The following is a 20262-nucleotide window of genomic DNA, read 5'->3' on the forward strand; positions in this document are numbered from 1 at the left end:
AAAATAAACTTCTTAATAGCAACTCATTTTTCTTTGCACTACCGTTAGGCCTGGAAAGAGGGACAGCAAGTGCTGGATGGCTGAGAATGAGCTGCTTTATAAATCCAGTTATATAAATATTGTGACCGTTGCTACCTGACTAGCATGTATACCAGTCTGGTTTAATTCATTATTAATTGTAAATTCACACATTGTGGTAACTCTGTTGCCATGGTTTCCAAAAAGATTAGGAGTGTGAGCTAAAGATCATGAAATAGTACCTCAAATAGCCTGTAGATATCTTCAGTACTTGAGCTTTCATTGGTGTCTTCTCATGGCCACAGGCATAACTCCCACTGGTGCTAATGGGAATTGTTTGCACACACCAAGTGGGGAGTAGACCAGGAAATTACTTACTTGTTCTTGAGAGACGCTGTGTCTAGATCTGTGACAAGGAGAAGTCACAACTGGCACCATCTCCGCTGAACCATTTCTGCTGAATGATGCTGATGTGTGCGCCGTGGAAAATGTCCACTTAGGTTTGCAGTAGCAAGAGACTCCCATTAATCAAAGAAACTTTCTCAAAGTTAGACTTTTTAAAAGTGTGTAAGTTCATCCTTGTGCATTTATCTTGCAGAAAAATTCTGAATCCAAGCTCTCGCTGATCGATGGTTGCATTAATTATGCACAAAAGGTTCAGTTCTGCCAGCCTTGTTCACTTTGAATGTTGCTTTACCCTGGGAGGAATTGACTTGCATTATGCAGGTTGGACAAATTCAGACCTACGGTCTGAGCTTCTGTGAAAGTCTCTAGGGAAGGTCAAGTTTCTGTTATTTTCAATAATAAATGAGATTCCCATTGATAAAATGATCCAGGAAATAAGCTTCAGCTCCCTGAACAACAGTTGTGTGGCCTCTAATGGAGGGCTGGGAAGAACCAATAGAGGAGAGATGAATCTCTTCGAGCTACAGGTCTTGCAATTCTAACCTCGTAGAGTTGGCTCTAAGGAAGCACAAGTGTTAATGACTTTTTATGTATTTTGAAGAATGTCTCAGAGCTGTGATATTAAAATACACTTGCTTACAGTCTTGACCTATCTCAAGTAAAGTTCTTGTAGGTTGAAAGAGAGCTACAACAATAAGAGGAGAGGATGGTGTTTGTGTAATAGACAAAATACTTTCTCACAACTCATAGCAATGTTTTCCCCTCACCATGTTTTTTTGCCAAATGGATGTTTGGAAGTGTTAATAATTGTGTTTTCCTCTTCAGCTCTGGAAGTAGCCTAATTTGGCTTAACAGTCAGAGAGGGGGAAAAAAAAAATTAATGTGATTTGTTCATCTAGCAAGTGTAAAGCATAACTTAAACAGCAATAGTGGTAGGAAAAATGCTATAGTGAATGTTTCAAACTTTAAATTTTCTGTTGAGGTATGAAGTGGCCTGAAAGGAGTCAGTGGCAGTTCATCAAAAGGACGTATACTTCCTTGTAACACTGTTTTATTGGCTCTTTCCAGTTACTAATCTGAGAATTGCTAAAAATATATGGGACAATGGATGATTCCTATGCAGAGCTCTAATTTACTTTACTGCACAGTCACTGTGGGAAAGTGCTTTAGCTACTTTGGCTCTTTTGTATTGCCTCGAGAGAGAATTCTACCCATGTGTTTTGCTCCAGAAGTCATCTGTTGTTTTTAAATGTATGCACATAAACAGCTCTTGCCGCTACGCCTAAGGATTGAGTCAGCAGTTCCCTCTGATGAAGCCATCACCGAGGACTGTCATGTTTATCTCAACAGATCAGCGTCACAGAGCACGTAATGCTATTAGCCCCAAAATGTTGTCTGCTAACCACAGAATCATGCAACACAAGTGACCTTCTGCTCTTTTGCTTCCTAATTGACTCTGAGCTTGGGCTGCCAGCTTGGTCGCCCCGTGCCTCCATAGCCCATCTGAAAAATGAGCGCAGTTTCATCTTCCCACCTTGCTGAAGGCATTTTCAAGGTGAATATACTGACAAATGGGAGCTGCTTAGATTTTTGCATGGATGTTGGAGGATTGGGTGTTCATTTTATTTTTATTTTAAATATTTAAAATGTCTGAGATTAAATTATGTCACACCCAGTGGGCTCTGGTCACTCTCATCCTGCAGTTGCAGAGGTAGCAGGGATTCCTCTCCAGTTCTCTTTTGCCTTTTTGCAGTGCTTCCTCAGCGGGGTGAGAGAAATATTTCTTTAAAAAGTGGTTCCAGTGTCACAAAACAATACATCACCAATTACACTCTTGAATGTTTGAGCTTTATTGCTATACTTCATTTACGACTTCGTCTAAATATACATCTGTATGTCATCGTACTGGGAATTTAGACTCCTAACAGATTAATGAATGACTAGTCTGGTAATCAAGGCTCTGATTCACTGCGTCTCGTGGGTTTACTTGAAATGGGGTAAGATGTCAGCTAGCCTTTCTGACCGCCGTGTTGCTCTGCCACTGGTTGTCACCTTCATGAGAGCAGATGTGAAGAAAATGCGCGTTGCCCTTCGCAGCCCAGCATGCCAGTGTGGGTCTCCAGTGAAGTCCGGCAGCCCCGTGCTGGGAGGTGGGATTGTTGGTGCCTGCCACCCTCGTTGCCTCCACCAGCGTGATGGGCAGCGGGGACTGCACATCACCTTAAATCAGCAGAGACTCCTGCGTCAGAACCCCAGCTAACAACAAAAAGAAGTTTGTTTCTTTTTTTGATCCACAGAACATTTGTTGCCTCTAGGCTGCTATCCTGCAAAAACTTGGAGCACATGTTTAACATGAAGCATGGAAATTGGTCTTGAAGCAATTGGGATACTTGTGTGCTTTGAAGTGAGCAGGTGATTTGTGGAGAGTGCCATTAACAGTTCTGTACGAGCATCTGTCTGGCAAAGTGGTTTCACCTGCATCCATCATCTGAAGGACTCAGCACAGTTGTCAAAGGATAAAATGCTTCACAGTTTGTAAATCAGTGCTGGAGCTTAGCTTCAAACTGTTTTTGGTTTTGGTGAGGTCTTATCTGCCATGTAACATCCTTGTCCTGAAGGAAAGCATTCTGTCTCTCTGATAATCGCTTGACTGTCCTCTAAGTCAAATAACATACAGGTACTTTTGAGAGAATCTCATCTCAGAGGTTTTCTAGAGCCTAGATCTGATTGTGTGTTCTCAGGCATTCATTTTCCAGGTGCGTACTGATCTAGTAGCACGAGAAAGCAGATTTCTGGGGAAACTGGCTTCTCAACACCCCAGATCACAATGTCCTCCACCAACCGTGTCTAAGCCGAGGAGGTAATTGTGGTTTTGAGGATAAGTTCCTTATCCTCGGTGTGATGCCAACACAGGTACAAGCTAAAACCTGGTGGTGGTTTTGTTTGTCGGAAACTGGAGGCAAGACAAGGAACAGCTCATTTTGTTTGGGCTGCCAGACAGTTGCATGAGGATAATTTTTGTGTGCTGTTTATTTATGTTGGATTCAAACCAGTGACAGTGGGGACCTGGAGATACTCTGGAATTACTCACCGCAGTGAAAGCGGGAGCTGCTGGCGTGACGGCTCCGTGTGGCGTGTCGTGTTGTCTGTTGGCCGGTCAATACCAGAGAGGCATTGGTAAACCAGCAAATGAGTTTAAAATGGCATTTAAAATTGGGGCACTTGCAGAAAATGATTTGCAAGAAGCTAATAAAATGACGAAGTGTGTAATGTGATGGAATGATTGTTTTGTGTGAATGCAGAGCCATAAACGCCTACACAGGGACATTTAACAGAGAGAAGGTATAACTAGAAGTAATCAGATGAAATGAAGCAAAGACCATTTAAGCCAAACACTATGTCATTGTCCCCAGTTTAAGCACTGGAGTATTTTATAGGGGTGGTGCTTGGCTTCAGAAAGGCAGAGTAAAGCACCCCGTGGGTGTATATCCTATGAAATTCATAGGTGATGACAGGATTGGGAGGCAAGGTTTTTATTATTTGTGTACAATTGAAAAAGCAATAAAATAAATGGAGAAGCCTGTATACATTATCAATACCATGACAGTTAGCTGCGGACTGCAAAGATGCAGAGTTATGTGCTACCTAGCCAGCAGGCTTACTGTACCAGGGAATGTTTTAATTAAAAGTGAGGGAAATGTATTGTACCCTGCGTTTTCTTTAGTATTTTATTGCGCTTACAAAACTACAAGGATTAATAAGCTCTTTCTGTGTTAGAGCTGGGGGATGTGGAATTTACAGCAAAGAAACTGTAAATAATAAAATGCTGTAATAGTTTTTATTTCAGTGAGGTAAGAAAAGAATTAAAATTAATGTATTTGTTTTCTCTTACATTTTAACACTTCCAATTATCAATACAGCTGACTCTGAAACTCAAACACCAATCAACTTCTCAATGTTTGGTGGCATTTTTTCAGTATCCTGAACAGTCACCAAATCACAACGTTACAGAAAGTGAACCAGGAGAATGTTTTCAACCAGCTAAAGTGTTCGCAATCATGAAGAACTAAAGCATGCTGTGCATACAGAGCTACTGAAAAAAAATGCAGAAATTGGTGGCAGTTAAGAACAGGTAAAATTAAGGGAGAGGATCTGTAGGGAATAGTGCCTAAATGTGCATATTGCTGGGTAGATTTGCTGTCTGTTCTAGTACTTCCCTTGAGTTTTACAGTAAGTGCATCCATATGGCTACATAACTGTGTGTTTCTATAATCTGCATACTTCTTGCTATAGCTGAGACATTTGCATTTATTGGTTCAGTATTGAATATGAAGCTGGAAAACTACTAAGTAAAGGTCAAGGAGGATTTGTCAGGTAACAAGACCCATCTGAACCAAGGGTTGGTGAGTGGGCAGAGCCAAAAATTGAAGAGCCACAGGAGACTGGTGGCTTTCTAAGAGTGTGATAAGGTTATCACAGTTGGAAGTCCATTAGGTTTATAGCATTTCGCAACCCTGGGCTAGGGGAGAAACTATACCATGGAGACAGTATCTCCAGTGTACGTTGTTCAGGGAAAAAAAGCTGGTTTAAATAACTAACATTGATGTCTTGTAACAGTGTGGTGGAACGGTGTTGTGGGTTTCTTTATTAAAAAAAAAAAAAAGGGAAAAAACCTCTCTCATTGAGTCTCTCTTCAGTAGACTGGATGTGGTCACTGAGACAAACTTCAGGCAATGCCTCAGAGATAAATGTGTATGTTTTATGTGACTTTCTTTCTTTGGTGGAATTTTACAGAGATTAGACTAATGAACTGGTCTAGTTTTAGGCACATGCTGTTAGGTGAGGTGTTTTGTTAAGACTTTTAATTGCAAATTAAAGGTCTGCTAGAAGGGCAATTAAAGTCAACAGAAAGAGTTTTATATCACACCCAACCAGGGATGACCCACATTGTGTTGTACTTATCTCAGCAGTACAAACAGCCTCGGAAGACAAACAGCAAAGGAGGTAAGTAATCTTTGTTGAAGCAGGTGAGCTATTGGACATCAAATAATCTCCTATTTATTACTATGGCTTTAAAGTGCAAAATATTTTTTTATGGATATATGTGCACATATGTATGCAGGTGTCAAAAGCAAATATTGCTTTTGAATGAAAACTGAATTGAAATGCTGCAGGTGTTCAGTCTGTGTTGGATACTCCATTTAGTATGAGCTTAATTACAGTATCTGTTCATAGGAGATGTCTGAAGCCTTGAAGTAGAATAGAAAATAGGATATCTTGTTTTGGAGAGATTAAAATTTTTTGGTATTCAAGTTTTAAAGGAAAGAGATAAGTTTTTCCTTCCAATGGCTGTGGCAGCTTGTGTGGTAGTGCTGTTTTGGGGAACAAACAGCCGGTCTTGCTCCTGGGAAGATCTACTGCTAATCTCACTGTGAGACAGATTTACATATATATGGCTACCAATAGATTCTGATGCAGGTTTTTTTTTATTCTTCCTTTGGTTACAATAGTCACATATATTGCCCAAATAAGTTTTCATTCTTTGTTTTATTTTAAAAATCCAAGATAAAACTGGTCATTGTATTCTTGTTCACTGTATTTCTGCTTCAAGACTCCACTGAATGTCTTCCACCAAATTGGGAAATTCCTCCAGTACTTTGTAGTGGGTGAAAAGGATTGTGCAATGCTTACAAAACCCTGAAGTTTTCCTGGAAAGCCAGTGAACTCAGGTTATCTGACTTGCATGGTTTTGTGTCTCTCTTTGCTCTGCGACTTGGCAATTCATCTTGCAGGATTTTCCAGTATACCCAGTCCCGACTGCTGTCTTGGCCCCTCATCTTTCCCAAAGCCCTCTCCTCCTGGTCTTCTGTCTCTAACATTAAGCCAAAGGTTTGAGAGTAGTTTATTTTTACCTATTCTATTATTCTACTCAAATATGACTTACTCAAAACTTGTACCAAGCCGCATGAAGATGGAATAGTTAATGAAAAACAATTTTTAATACTACACTGTCTTGAGCTCAGCACTCAGCCAAACATGACAGGGAGCTGATGGGTGTTTTGTTTCTCAGCAGCTGAGTGCCTCCGTGACCAGTTAGTTCACAGCTTGGTTTTGATGCTAGCCCTTGACTTATGAAACTCTCAGACTGGGCTACACCTTCTCTTTGGCAATTTGTAGAAATCAGATAGCTTTGCAAGTAGCCATGAAAAAAAGCAGATATAAAGCAAGATAGGTTGTACCTCCAGATAAACTACTTCCTATAATATGAAAGTATAAATAAGGCAGTGAAGTATTTGTTTAAAAGTGCTGTTTGCATGGGAGCGACACTACATCCCAGGTCTCCTGTGACTTATTTCAAAGTAGATTTTAAGCACTCACCCCCACGCACACCTTTAGCCTGTTGTATTTAACATGCACACTCGTATGGAATAGTCATCTTCGTCCACGTCGTGCTTTTCCATGGCTGCTCCGGGCACGCAGCGTAGAGCACTACTGTGCCTCTGCATGGTAAGGCTCGAGATGACTGATGTGGGACAGCCCTGAGCGAGCGCTACAGGGATCAGGTTAGGCTTGGGCTGAGATAGTCGGGAGAGAATGATCTACAGGATGAAAAATAACCAGCTAATAAGGGCACCCTGTAATTATCCAGTGTATGTATTTAATTTACCATCGTCAGCTGTAGCCTTTTCCAAGATAGACAAAATTTCTACTGAAAGCAACTATGACAATTTTTACATAGAAGAAATGTGGTCCTTTTGAAATGAAGGTGTGTGTCATGGTTGTAGCATTATCTAGACTTCTAAAAATGTATATATGAGAGAAACTGAATATAAACGCAAGTATATAATCACCCTGTTAATTTACTTCCAGCTAATTTCACTTCCCATAAGTCACATACACACTTGCACAAATGGCAATTTTCATTCATTTCTGTGCCAATATTTAAAAGCAGAACATTACAGTGCAATCTCGTTACTACAGCTTTATTGATTTATAAAATTACACTTTATTACACTAATCCATATATTAGAAAGCATAAAATTGTGCGTAGTTACAGCTAAGGTCTTCTCGCCAAGGAGGTACATAGTTTGCTTTTTCATCAGTAGCTCACAATTTAAATTAGTGGATGTCATGCTGTTGGACTCCACGAGCACAGGATTAATGGCAAACTCATTAGTTCATGAAGTTTAATCTTCTTGGTGGGTGTCCCACCTCGTGGGAAATGAGAGGGATTCAGCTGCAGGTGTCTTGTGAGGTACCAGCAATCACTCAAAGAGAGGGATCCAGAAGGTGAGCTGCTGCTGTTGCAAACCCAAGAACGCTTATTATTCACGTATTATTTAATGCCAGAATACTCTTTTTTTTTTTTTTCCTTAGGAGAAAGCAAAGGAATGCTCTGAAGGACACATGAAGATGTTGTAACTGCATTAGTAACTGCCATACTGCAGTAGTACCATCAGTGGTACTTTCCCAGGTCAGGGAGGTGCTGCTGTATTTGAATGTTTGGCATAGATCCTTAAACAGGTCTTTTTAAAGTGGCTTTCTTGGGGAGTGTGGCAGGTAACTACTTCATCAGGTAATTATCAGTTTCTTTTAAATTGATGTTACATTCAAGAGCGAACCCCCTCATGCTGAATAGGCTTTGCGTAGCCATGGCATGGTGTTTTGCGACACATACAAATAAGCTTGCAAAGCCCCAATGCACCAGCAAGCTATTTTTGTCCCTTTTAATCTGTTAGGCCTGATCCTGATCTGTAGGGTTTCCTAAATCCCATTGATTTCTCTAGAATTAGGCTCCTGAAGTCCTTTGAGAGCCTGGGTCTGGCTGATCTTGTGCTATAAAAAAAGAAATAAACCCACTTTCTCTACCTCAAAATGCTATAAGGATAAATGTGTTGAAGATTATCAATGTTCTTATTCGGTAGCAGCGAAGGCCACAAAAATACCAAAAATAGATTTAAAAGGGACAAAAATAACTCCGTGCCTGGAGGGTATACAAACTCTGAGCTGTTGCTGTGTGACTTGGCTGAATCATTTCTCCGGGGAGGCTCCAGGCAGTCAGAAGTTCTTTGAGAGAAAGGGCCAGACAGATGCAACTGGACATGGTAACTCAGAAGGAGGGACAGTAGCTTTTACGTGCACGGAGGGTCAACCTGCCATTGCTCGTGTGTGTGGCTGGCACAGTCCTGTGAGCAAGAGGTGATCCTCACAAGCTGCTGCTGTGGGATCCAGCTTTGGGCACTTCGTGTTGCTGGAAAGGCTGGTGGGAGAAGGAGATACTGAGCTCGTGATACAAATCCCTTCCATCTCCCCCTATAGAAGAAAAATTACTTTAGACCACAGCCACAAAATGCATTTCTCTCTGAAATGTGTCTGTAGTAAGACAGTTTTTTCTTGGTCAGCTGTTTTCTGGGTTTAATCAGTCATTCCTGCTGACCACAGTGGTAGAAACTTGCTTTTAGTACTGCAGTTATCTGTGTGGCCAGGAAGAGGCAATCAGCGTCTGTTCCTGCACATGCATCATTACCAGAGCTGTGAATTAATTTCTAGCGACAGACCACATTCTCCTTTGGACTGAATTTCTACTCTGCCGCTGAGACACTTTGAATGCTTATCGCGTTCCTGTGGTTTATAGGTATCCAGTCACTGGCTAGAGAAGGGACAGACAACATTTAAAATCCCAGAATGAGCTTCCCGAGTTTTGAGTGTCAGGAGAAAATTGTATTTATAAGTTGAGCATGTTTGGTTAGTAACAGACCAGGACTTTCTGAAACTTCCATATTTTCATGTAGTTACAACTATAAATTACCTCTTACCCCTTACCATAGGTAAGTGGGGTCACAGGTATATAATGGATAGCATAACAGTGTCCAAATAGAATTCCTTCTACTGCTGTTGAAAAAAAACAGCCAGTAGTCTTAGTTTGGATAACTCCAGAAGTCAGTAAGATGAAGTAGTTCTGTGTACAGTGTTCTCTTACAGATAGGTTGCACTTTATTTTTTGTTAATGTAGATAAGGCTATTTCTAATACTGTGCTGCAGATAAGTTCTGCTTTAAGCTTGGCTGCTAATCAGGTTGCCTCTTCTGGAGACAGACGAGGTTGTCTCTGCCTTTTCCCTTCTCTGCTTGCCATTAGCAGATCTATGAAGTTGTCCTGCCTTCCAGTTATCTGGCACCATAGGTGACAGATGCAGGAGAGCCAGAGCAGGCTCTCCAAATTATCCTGTGACATGAGGGAAGAAGGTGACCTCTAAACACTGTGCAGAGGGAAGAGGGGCTGTTTTCCTAATATGTTATTTCCTTGGCAGCTGAAGATTTTTTTCATTGTAGGTGATGAGAGCAGTCTTTTCTTGCTGAATGAACAAAAATATCAGTCTTCAAGAGCAATGGCAAGAACAGCATCTTTCCTTCTAACCCACCCGCAAACAGCCTCTCAGCAAACCCTCACAACAGCTTTTGGCGTTGCAGCTTCCTGAGTCAATAGCATCCCTGCACACTTCACATTAAAACCTTATTTACTACAGTTCCATTCACCATTGGTAACGACCAATGACTTGAGTTTGTATAAAATATGGTTGTAGCAACTATATCATTACTTTGAGTGTACATCTCCCACATTATCTGTCATTTTAAGAGAAGCTGGTCAGTGGAGATGAGAAGCAAATGACTTGTGGTTTGATCAGCTATATTTTGGTGGCTCACCAGGTTATCATTGCCAGTCAGTGGAGTTGGATAAGTAGTTTGCAGAAATCATTGCTTTGCAAATGGGAGATGTAGGTCTTCTGCACTTGAGAAGTCAACTTCTTTATGACTTGCTAAGGGCTGTTTTGGTGTGTGGTAACAGAATTACTGCTCAAGAATTGTTTTTGTTTTAACGAGAAAGTAATTGAAGTGTCTACGGCCCCTTTGAAGTCTTATTTTTAGATTACAATAAGCAAGATTCTGATTAATTTAGCAGCAGGGCATCAGTGGCTATTAACAGCTTAACATGAGGCCTTGGTAGATTGATAAGGAGCTAAACAGCCCCTGAATCACATATTAACAATCTGGCCATACTATAATTGAGGCTCATGTTGGGTAATTGTCAACATGGTTGATAGGCAACACAACAGCAGCAGCTATTTGTCTTTTAAATGGGTACTTAAATTATTCAGAATAATAGTTGATAGTCATCAGTACATCTGAGCCACAGTCCAGTTATTCTAGGCATGGATGACAAGCTTTAATTTAGTTAGCTTAAGTAAAGCACTGGGCTCTGCTTGGGCAAACTCACCTGTGTCTAGAAGCAGTTTCTCAGGTGGGGTCATCAGCCCATGATGAGATCCTCTTTTGTGGCCCAAGCATTAGTGATGCATGAATAAACTGGGATGCAGCTAGCTTGGGTGTGATAACCAAACCAACAGCTGGGCAAACATTTCACCTAGCATCGGAGCCACCCATGTTATATGTAGTTTTATCTCCCCAGGCCAAGAGAGAAGGTAAAACCTGCAATGGTAACCAGTAGCCTTTTATTTATTTATTTATTTAATTTCTTAAGTCTGCTGTAGTTGCAGAAGATTTGAGCAATTCCCCTGTGAATATAATGTCTTTAACTAGTTATCTATGTTGTGGGACATTCTAGCTAAATAAGAGTGAAAGTTTATGAACCATTAAATGTGCAGAAGGAGTTGGTAACCACTCGGTTTCTCCTCCAGTTCCTTCTTGTTGTAGCATTAGCAATTCTGAGTTAGTCACACAGTGGGACATAGCTCAAATTAATTTGCTAAATTGCTACCTAATGGCAATAAGATTTGATGCCACTTAATATTTCAGTGCAAACATGGCAGGCAGGTTAACGTATTTAAATATGATTGGCTCGCCTTTTCTATTGGAGTATCTTAACTCCTGTTTGGGCCATCTACAGCACTCACTGTGCTCAATTAATTCTGCCATTAGCAGTGGTCTGACCTGCTATTAGCTCTGATAAAACGTACAGTCATCTCCATAGCCCTCTTCTTCAGTGATGACCATCCTGTGGTAAGGACGCTGAAAAGCAATTTAAAGGGGGAGGGAGGGAGGACACACACACACACTATGCTTTGTACATAATGAAGTCACGTTAACGATGGGAGAATTAATTACAGTTTGGAGTTTATCAGCAGAAAGCTTCAGCCTGCAATGGTGTTGGGCTGCACACACACATGCTTGCGCAGTAGTCGAGCAGTTGTTTCAGGCCGTGGAAGGGTTCAGGGTGGAAGGTGCCGATTATTCTTAGCGTCCTGTGCCTGAGGAAAAGTCGTCGAGTTTGCTTATGCACCTCTTGGTTTTCTTTTCTTCCCCCCTTTCTTCCCGCCCGCCCTCTCCCCCCACCCCCCTTGTGAAGCAACCCTTCTGGCTTTGTTGTAAGTGTGGTTTGTAATCATTGTACACATCCCAGATGGTTCATGAAAACTCTTTGAAATGCCATCTGCCAGGCGTGTGTCCAGCCGGCAGCCTGTCATTCTGCTACAAGAAAAACGGAGGCGGGTTTTCCCTTCCCCCTGCCTTTCTGAATTGCATTCAGTAACACTTGCTCAGATGTGAAGCAGGATAACAGCCCGAGCATCTGCAAGCAATCTTTGCTCTAGACAGCAACATGGAAAGTCGTTGGGTTTTTCGCCTTTGCCCAGATAAGATACCCTAACCAGCGTAGTTTTTATTTTCCCTCCTTTTGTTGCTGAGGACTGATGTGAGGTGGCAAATGTTATCTCTGTGATGTAATGTTTTTCTTTTACGCGGCGACTTGGCGTTTCTAATGCATTCAGCGTGTATTGCAGGCAATCGCGCTGATAGCAAGCACATCTGCGATTTTTCGACTTGAACATATTCAGGAAATTGAGAACACTGAGATGAAACAAATAGATCCATTAAAATGGCTCAGAGGAATTATGGCAGAGATATAATTGTCATGTCAAATAGGCAGCCAGCACTAGTAAACTGCTGACTGCAATTTCACCGCTATAAAAATTCAGAAAGAAAAAAAAATGATTAATAAATACTCTCTGTGGGAAGATGTAGGTAAAGAGAGGAAGAGGGATTTAGAAGATAAAGTAAAATGAGTCCTGAAGTTCCCTGATCTTTGTGTCTCATGAACGTGTGTTGTCAGTTACTGGGAAAAAGCATCTCCCGATCTTTGTCACTTGGCTCAGGTGCCACATGGCTCGGGGTGACGTTTGACGGATGCATTGGATGAGGAGCACTACAGAGTCTAATTCTCACTTCCACTGTGCTCCAGGCATGGGACAGCTACAGCACATCCTTGGACATACTTTTTGCTGAGGCTTTTCGTTCTTCCTTCCCTCTTGCGGGCTGGTTTAGGGGAACCTGGCAGTGGTCAACAGCCACGATGCTCCGGTGAGGGTCCTCACAACCTGAACCTCTACAGCAGTGTCGGTGATCAGGGAGGAGATGCTGCGGGCTCTGTGACCCTTCATCCCCGCGGCTGGATGCGTGCCCGCTCCTTGCATGCCAGGGAGGGACCTGCGTGGGCATTGCCCGCTGAGCTTGGCTGCCTGCCTTTAGGTGGAAGCGCAGGCACTCGGGCAGAGAGGGGTGTGTGGTGCAGTTCCATTATTTCTCTGGTGTAGATCTGTGAAACACATCTGTCCTCTGTTACAAAGTAGTCGGTAAAAATTGTTGTAGTCTTACTGTAAGGATTCAGAAATACAAAGGACGCAAAATTGATTCCTTTCTAATAGGAAAGAGTAATTCTGCTAGTAGGATGAAGATATTCATCACCATTTCCATTCCTTTTTTTGCTTTTCCTCCTCCTGCCTTCACCCATTCACAGAGCTCCAAGAGAAGGAATGATAGAAAAAGCACAGGAATTTATAGACTATCTGAAGGCTGATGGTAAATAATAGAAAAAGAGAGAGAGTTTCTATTTTGAAACAAGAAATGGAGGATGTTAGAGAAAGTGGATGTCTATCAAGGAAATTAATCTAGTCTTTCAAGGGTGTGACTCTGTCAAGACTGACCTCTTGAACAGTCTCTCAGATGAATAGGGCATAAGCAGACTTTCCGCTTCCCTGGCACTTGAGGAAAACATTTGCCAGATGCAGGCATGGTAAATTTATGCTCTTTCAACTTCTGAGAGCTGGAATCTTCCCAATTAGTTTCCAGAAGCTCAGCTTCTTTATACTTTCTTCAGTCCTTTTATAGAGGGTTTAAGAAATTATATGCACTGAGAAGTCACTGCCCAGGGGCCGGAAGAGTCCCACAGAAGTGAGAAATCATGCTTCATTAAATGTTAGGTATGGTTTCCACATCTCCAAAGTTATTCCCAAGCCAGCAGATCGCTTGCGGCCGCAGCACTCGGACACCTCCAACTCTCTAATGCTGCTCTTTCTTCTGAAGTTCAGTTTGCTGTACCGTCTGTAAATCTATCATTTATATTTAATCTTAGATGTACAGAAGACAGCCATCTCCTAGCCTCCAGAGTCATGGAAAATAAAGGCTATTGAACAGAAATTGATCCTAATCAATTAAGCTGTGCTCGGTGACCTAAAATGCAGTGGCCCAAGCCATCTTAGCAAAAAGTCATGAAATGACTCATCTTACACTATGCTTCAAAGGGCTGTAAATTGGTCAGAAGAGAGAAGAGTTTCAGAGCTGGCAGAGTAGCAGTGACTGGGGCCCCGTTCTCCTTGGGTGCTATTTAAATTGTTGAGTGCTAGAGAGAGATTCTGTGTGAATTATTACTCAAAAGGAAAAGTATTTCTTGAACTGGAATGAGCTTATAGGTGAAATTCAGTGAGAAGTGTTTGCAGGTTGTCTTTTTAGTGAGCATGTGTGAACGGTGCATCAAAACTGTCTCACAGTAGTTTTTAATGCTGAATAAAAAATAATAACATAAATAGAGATAAAATATTAAAAAGAAATAAGGGAGAAAAGATCTTTATGATGTAAAAGAATGTTTGGTGAGATAAGGTGATACAGAAATAATGGAAGCTAGAAAGAAGTTGCTTTATCGGAGAATACAGATTGCAATTTTAGTGAGGCTGAAGTATGAGAGACTGTGCTAATGGCAGGAAGGTAATTGCTGGCATATTCCCAGATACCAAACTCTTCCAGCTGTGCTTCTGCATGTGATATGAGAGATTTCTTTGCCAGACAGTCTTTCTGAGAATATCAAAAACATTGTCGTTGAGTGGAACTGGTACTGCCAGCTCAACCTGCGATCTATGTCTTGTTTTTACATGGGCTCCTAACTTCTAACTGAACTCTTTTGACACTGCTGTCTGTGTAGCTCACAGAACTGTATTTTACAGATGCTGTTGTATCTTTATGATCATTTTTTACTGTCCCTTTTAACTCTTAGTAAGAAAACAACTATATTAACATGCTAATTTTTCCTTTCAGGCACAACCCGCCCTCCGAGAGAAGGAGAAGTGCCTGGTGTGGACTATAACTTTCTGACTGTGGAGGAGTTTCTGGAGTTGGAGCGAAGTGGGACCCTTCTGGAAGTAGGAACTTATGAAGGTATGGAGCCACGGGCAGTGAAAAAGCACTTCCAAGTAACCATGGTAGGACACCAGACTTGCATCATCCTTGCTTGAGTTAACCAGCTCAAGTTAGGACCTCACTTTCCATCCTAGTGCTCTACTTCCCTTTTCTCTATGTACCCTGAGAGAGGGAATTCCAATACTGCTGTGCTTTTGTCTTTTCCCTTGAAGTTAACTACCTCAAAAGATTAACTTCAGTAGGCCAGGAAAGTCCAGTTACAAAATACTGAGGGAAGGCAGTGTGGCAGTGAATGAAAATGCATCTATTTGTTCTATCTGCTATGGCTCATCTCCTTGTTCACTTTTTCTTCCCTCCTGCTGTCTCTCTTTCCCTTCATCTTCCCTAAATACATATCCTTCATCACCCAATTGTGTCTCACTGTGCAGCTACATGATGCACTGGGTTTAGCCTTTTTTTTTTTTTCCTTCTTTATTCTTGGATAATTACTTCTAACTTGGGTCATTGTGTTGATCCTTTTTACAGCACAGCTTTGCAAACAACCTCACTGAGACAGCCAAGGGGCACTGAAATATCACCAGGGTGAGAGCAGGAAAAACATAGCTTTGACTCCCAGAGAAATGCAAGGCAAATGGGCCATGTTTAGGTACACAATAGGATTTGTGTAACTAAACCTGCAATCTATATCTCCTTTAAACTGAAAACTCCTTTTGGGGTGTTTTTTGGTTTTGGTTGGTTGGTTTTTTTTAACACCCCCCCCCCCCCCCCCCCCCCGAACATTCAGATGTACCTCTTGAGAAGACAATGAAAAGAAATACATTACAGGTTTGAAAGTCCTTCCAGTGTACTTCAGCTCATTCATGTCATATTTCCATTTACAAGAAATTAAATGGGTCTTCTTGTAATTACAAGAAGTTGAAAAAGCCTTATTCTTGCAGCTGGTAATAAGAAACATGAAATACATTTAAAAATATGAACTACACAGAAATAGCCGATAGTCTTTGAAAAGTATCAAATATGAACAGAAAAGATTGTGACATGTGGTTTTGGTTTTCAAGCTCTAAAAAAAAAAAAGTCTTGAAACACTGTTTGTTTAGTCTATTTCTTTAAAAGCTCTCTTGTAAGGTCACCTTTAAACCTTGCACTTATTCCCAACTGCAGACAATTGCAGTGTCAAACCTGGTTTGCATGAAGATGCTAAATGTATAATTTGGTTTCACTCTTCCACCTCTCTGAGCTGATTAGCTCCATCGGCACCAATGTTAACGTTCCAGCAGCAGCACTTCTCCAAAATGAGCTTTTTCCTCTCTGTGTTTCTAATTATAACACTAAATTAGTTTTCTTTGTCATGGTGCTTGAAATAGATCAGCTGAACGGCCTCGCCGTTACTTCCTGATCGTATTTGTTCTGGTGACCTTTCCACTTGGAAAGACAAAATGGGTGACTGTCTGTAAGCTGGCTGCTGGGACACGCTGGGAATCAGTTTTCAGGAAATGCTGTACCCATCTGGGACAGTTATAACATGGTTGTTTCATTGCTTATGTGATTATATGCAGTAGCAGCTAAACTGTTTAGATTTCATGGGTTGCTCTTTTGAGCTGCTGAAGATGAGGTTGATTTCTCATAAGTCTAATGCGTATTTCATTTCTGTGGGTGATAGAAGTGTCTGAACTTTAAAGGAATAATTTGTCAGAAGTGCTGAGAAGCCTCTTTCTCCATTGACATCAGTGATGCTGGTGCATAGTGGTTCTGGAGAGCTGGCCCATGGAAGGAAAAATCAATAAGAATAAAGCAAATAATGATGATGCATCTGTGCACATATGCATCAAGACACATTACTGTTTGATTGTAATGTGAAATAAATAAAGTTCATTTTTCACTTACAGCTTCAAGAAATTATTTTGCTGCCTTCCAAGATTTCTTTAATGGCATTGTTGTACATTTTTTGGAAATCTTATTTTACAATAGTATTGATCAAGACACTCTTGATCTTGATTAGATCTTGGAAGCTGGTGTGATTCAGACTCAGTGCTGTAATCTCCAGCAATTTTGTCTATAAAAACCCCCCAATCTGCCAAAAACGCAGACCACAAAGTAAGTTAGACTTCTAATGTCCAAGTCTTTGTTATTGCCCAACTTTATAGTCTTAGATTACTTTAATTGTCATTTGTTTTATGCTGGATTTTGCTGCTGCCTTTGTTTTTATTTTTTTAAATGTACCACCAAGAAGAAGTTGATTGTATTTTTGACCTTGCCAGTGATGTCTTATTCTAAACCAGAGGGATGGAACCCGACAAAAAGAAATAATCTTCTATTTCCCTCTGAAGAACAATAAAATAATACCTTTAATGCGTGGCTTTTATTATTAATAATACTACCTGTTGTGCTGAGTGGGAATCAAACAATTGCAAAGAAAAGGTTGCTTTTGATTACAATGTAATTAGGTAACTTAGAGATGAAGGAAGGGGAATTCTATGAAACGGAGAGTAGTGATGATGACTGGGGAAGTTTTCGTGAGCCTGGCAGCTACAAGCTCATGTGGCTCAAGCAGGCTGGTGGTTTGGGGTCAGGGTGGTCCCAAGGTCCCTTCTGGCCCTTAATTTGTAAGTGTCTGCATGTGGTGGTGGGGTGGATAGATGGATGCCCTGTATTTCTGTGCTGTGTTTCAGCTGCTGGAGAGGAAGTCTGACCTGAATGATCAGGATAAAGTCTTGGTATTACTGGATGACATTTGTTTGCCTCTTGAAAGGCATAAAGCCACGTGAATACTGCCACTATCATTGGGAAAAACTTTGCAGGAGAAGATGTAACATGAACATTTTTTTAGTAAGACTTACTGAAGAGAACTTCCAGGGAGAAAGATTAGAAAACAGGGAGCAGTCAGAAGAGGGGTAATACACAGGACTTTGATGCTGATACGGATACTATTGATTTGGAAAGAATAAAGAAAATGCAGAAGAGAACAGTTGGAAACCATAAAAGAGTAGGAGAGTGTATCAGGTTTTGAAAGAACAACCTGGGTTTTGAAAGTGCTGTAACTGCAGAGAGAAACTGCAAGCTAAATAGGGAGAAAAAGGTGTTGCCTACCTACTGGGCTGCATGTCATTCTTATTTCCTCTGGCACACTGCAAATAGGTTCTTCTGGGCAGTTTTTGATTCACGTCCCGGTGAATGCAGAGCGGGCATGGCAGCTGCTTTTCTGGTCACCTGTCACCTCTCTGCTGTGTTCTTCACACAAAATGCTGCAAAAATTGTGATCAGATGGGAGGAGGCATTTGCAAGCCTTAATTCCAGAGGTTTTCAGTTCGTTTTAACATGCTGATTCTTAACCATAAAGCCTAGAAACTTCTTCTTTTTTCCCCTAATGAAAGCTACATGCTGATCACATGAATCCAGGAGCTGGTGCTGAAATTCTGGAAGACCTGCCCAGAGCTGTGGTGCTGTACCAGTATTGGTGCTTTTTGCACCACGTGCGTGCTGGTAAAGCTGCATGCAACATGCTCAAGCCGGTTAGTAATTCCCATTGACAGTACTCATTAGGAAGGAAAAATCTTTTTAGACTGCGCATTGTCTAGGCCTTCTGGTGGATAGGAAATCATGATAATTATAATCTCAGGCATTTATTGACTGCTTCTTCAGGGCATAAATACTGACGGATGCATGGAAGTAATTGTGTAGGCTACTAATTATTTAGCAATTACTTCTGCATTTGAATTGCGGGCTCTCACAGGGACCCCAAGGGAGGGCTGTTTTGAGCAGAACCACAACTTCTAGATTTTACTCCCGTTTCTTCCCCGGCTGCTGAGTGGCCCTGGGCAGATCAGGTAACTGCTTTATACTTCATGTTACTGGCCTGGAGAATATTAAAACAACACTTACTTCTCTCTCATTAATATTTCAGCAGATATCGTGTGCCTGCAGTTATCTGCTATTACAAATAGGAGGGAGAGAGTGGAAGCAGCGGTATTTCAGAGGGCTGTGCTGAATGCAGCAGTGGAGATGGGTGCTGTGCAGAGACGCACGGGGACATTAGTATGGTGGCTGAATTTTGAATGGGGATGGCTGTGTCACCGGGGTCTGGCGAGGCTGTATTAATGAATGCCTGCCCAGCACTTAGTGATCCTCAAAAGAAAAAGTGCTGCACTTTATAGCATGTGAAGGGTTATTACATTATAGCATATTATTGTCAAGGCATCATCTTTCATTCTCAGGACAAGTGTTATGTGATTGCCAAGAGAAGTAATAAGTAATCTGCATTAGTCTCATGACTAAGATGTAATGGGGTGACTTGCTAACATTTTTAAAGTGTATAAAGCTAGCTACTGTAGACAGGGTCTCTGATTGTGGTACTTAATGAGTGTAATAAATTACCTTAATAGTGCAGTTAGAATTTCAGCTGAAGTAGAGAGGTGTATTCAGCAACATGCTTCAAATCAAGATGCCTTTAGCCTAATTTATCTGATGTGCTAGCTCTCCTTGGGTTTCTCTGCAGCAGCCCTGCTCCCCCAGCTGCTTTAGCAAAATGGCTGGATTTTCTTTGCTGGTCTTCTGGTGCCTTCGCAGCCTGTGGGTCTCACCAACTTGGTACAACCTTGAAATGAGAGCTGTGTCTGTGGCATGCAAAACATGACGGGAAGATTGGGTGAGTAAGGGTGGCAGATGCTGGGGATGCCCATGCAGCAGAACAACATGTTCCACTTAATAAGATAAGATCCGCTTATTATTGTCTCCATACTGCAGATTGACTCAATAAATCATAATGGCTCCTTTAGCACTATTACAACGTATCATGTCAAATATCCACTTATTAACATCTTTGTACTGCAGAAAGGTTCCTGTTCTATCTTTGGCTTTTAGACTTTGCTTGCTTTTTTTTTTTTTTTTCTGTTATTTTTTCTAAACCACTAGTAAGAAAAAAAGACAACACAGTCTTGTGTATGTACATGATTATCAGTGTTAAGCATGAGTGCTGCTAAACTGAAGTGTCATCTGGTAACAATGCTTCATTCTACAAACAGCTAAAGAGGTAGCTGAGTAACTCTCTCTAAAAGCAAATATTGAAATATCTGATAGGGTTTTAGAATGGTTTTGAATTTCCTATGGCATTGCTGATTAACTTCTCTCTGTGCACCTTCAATAAGAAGTTTTTCAATGTGAGCTCTGTCTGAAATTCTTCATTAGCAGTCCTGCTTTTCACTGGTTTTGATGCATTTTTAAAACACAAACCTTGTGGGAAAAGGTTGTTCCCAAACACCTCTGACAAAAAAAGATATGGTGACTTAGATGCTTTTTTCCTAGGTTAGATTTCAGGTTATTTTAAGGCATTGCTTACTCTTTAACCACACTCTGATGTGTTG

The 20262-nt window shown here is 41.2% G+C and overlaps 1 protein-coding gene across 28 annotated transcripts in view; it reads left to right on the forward strand.

Annotated features, from left to right (window-relative positions):
- The window catches only part of MAGI1 (membrane associated guanylate kinase, WW and PDZ domain containing 1), a 356106-nt gene that overhangs the window by 249906 nt on the left and 85938 nt on the right, over positions 1-20262 (forward strand). For all 28 annotated transcript variants that reach the window (XM_069811929.1, XM_069811927.1, XM_069811928.1 and 25 more), the window contains one exon: positions 14804-14923. In XM_069811929.1, the coding sequence (XP_069668030.1) occupies positions 14804-14923 (120 nt within the window). The remainder of the gene's footprint in view (positions 1-14803; positions 14924-20262) is intronic.

The sequence above is a fragment of the Haliaeetus albicilla genome, chromosome 24 (assembly GCF_947461875.1).
Source record: "Haliaeetus albicilla chromosome 24, bHalAlb1.1, whole genome shotgun sequence".
Lineage (NCBI taxonomy): Eukaryota > Metazoa > Chordata > Aves > Accipitriformes > Accipitridae > Haliaeetus > Haliaeetus albicilla.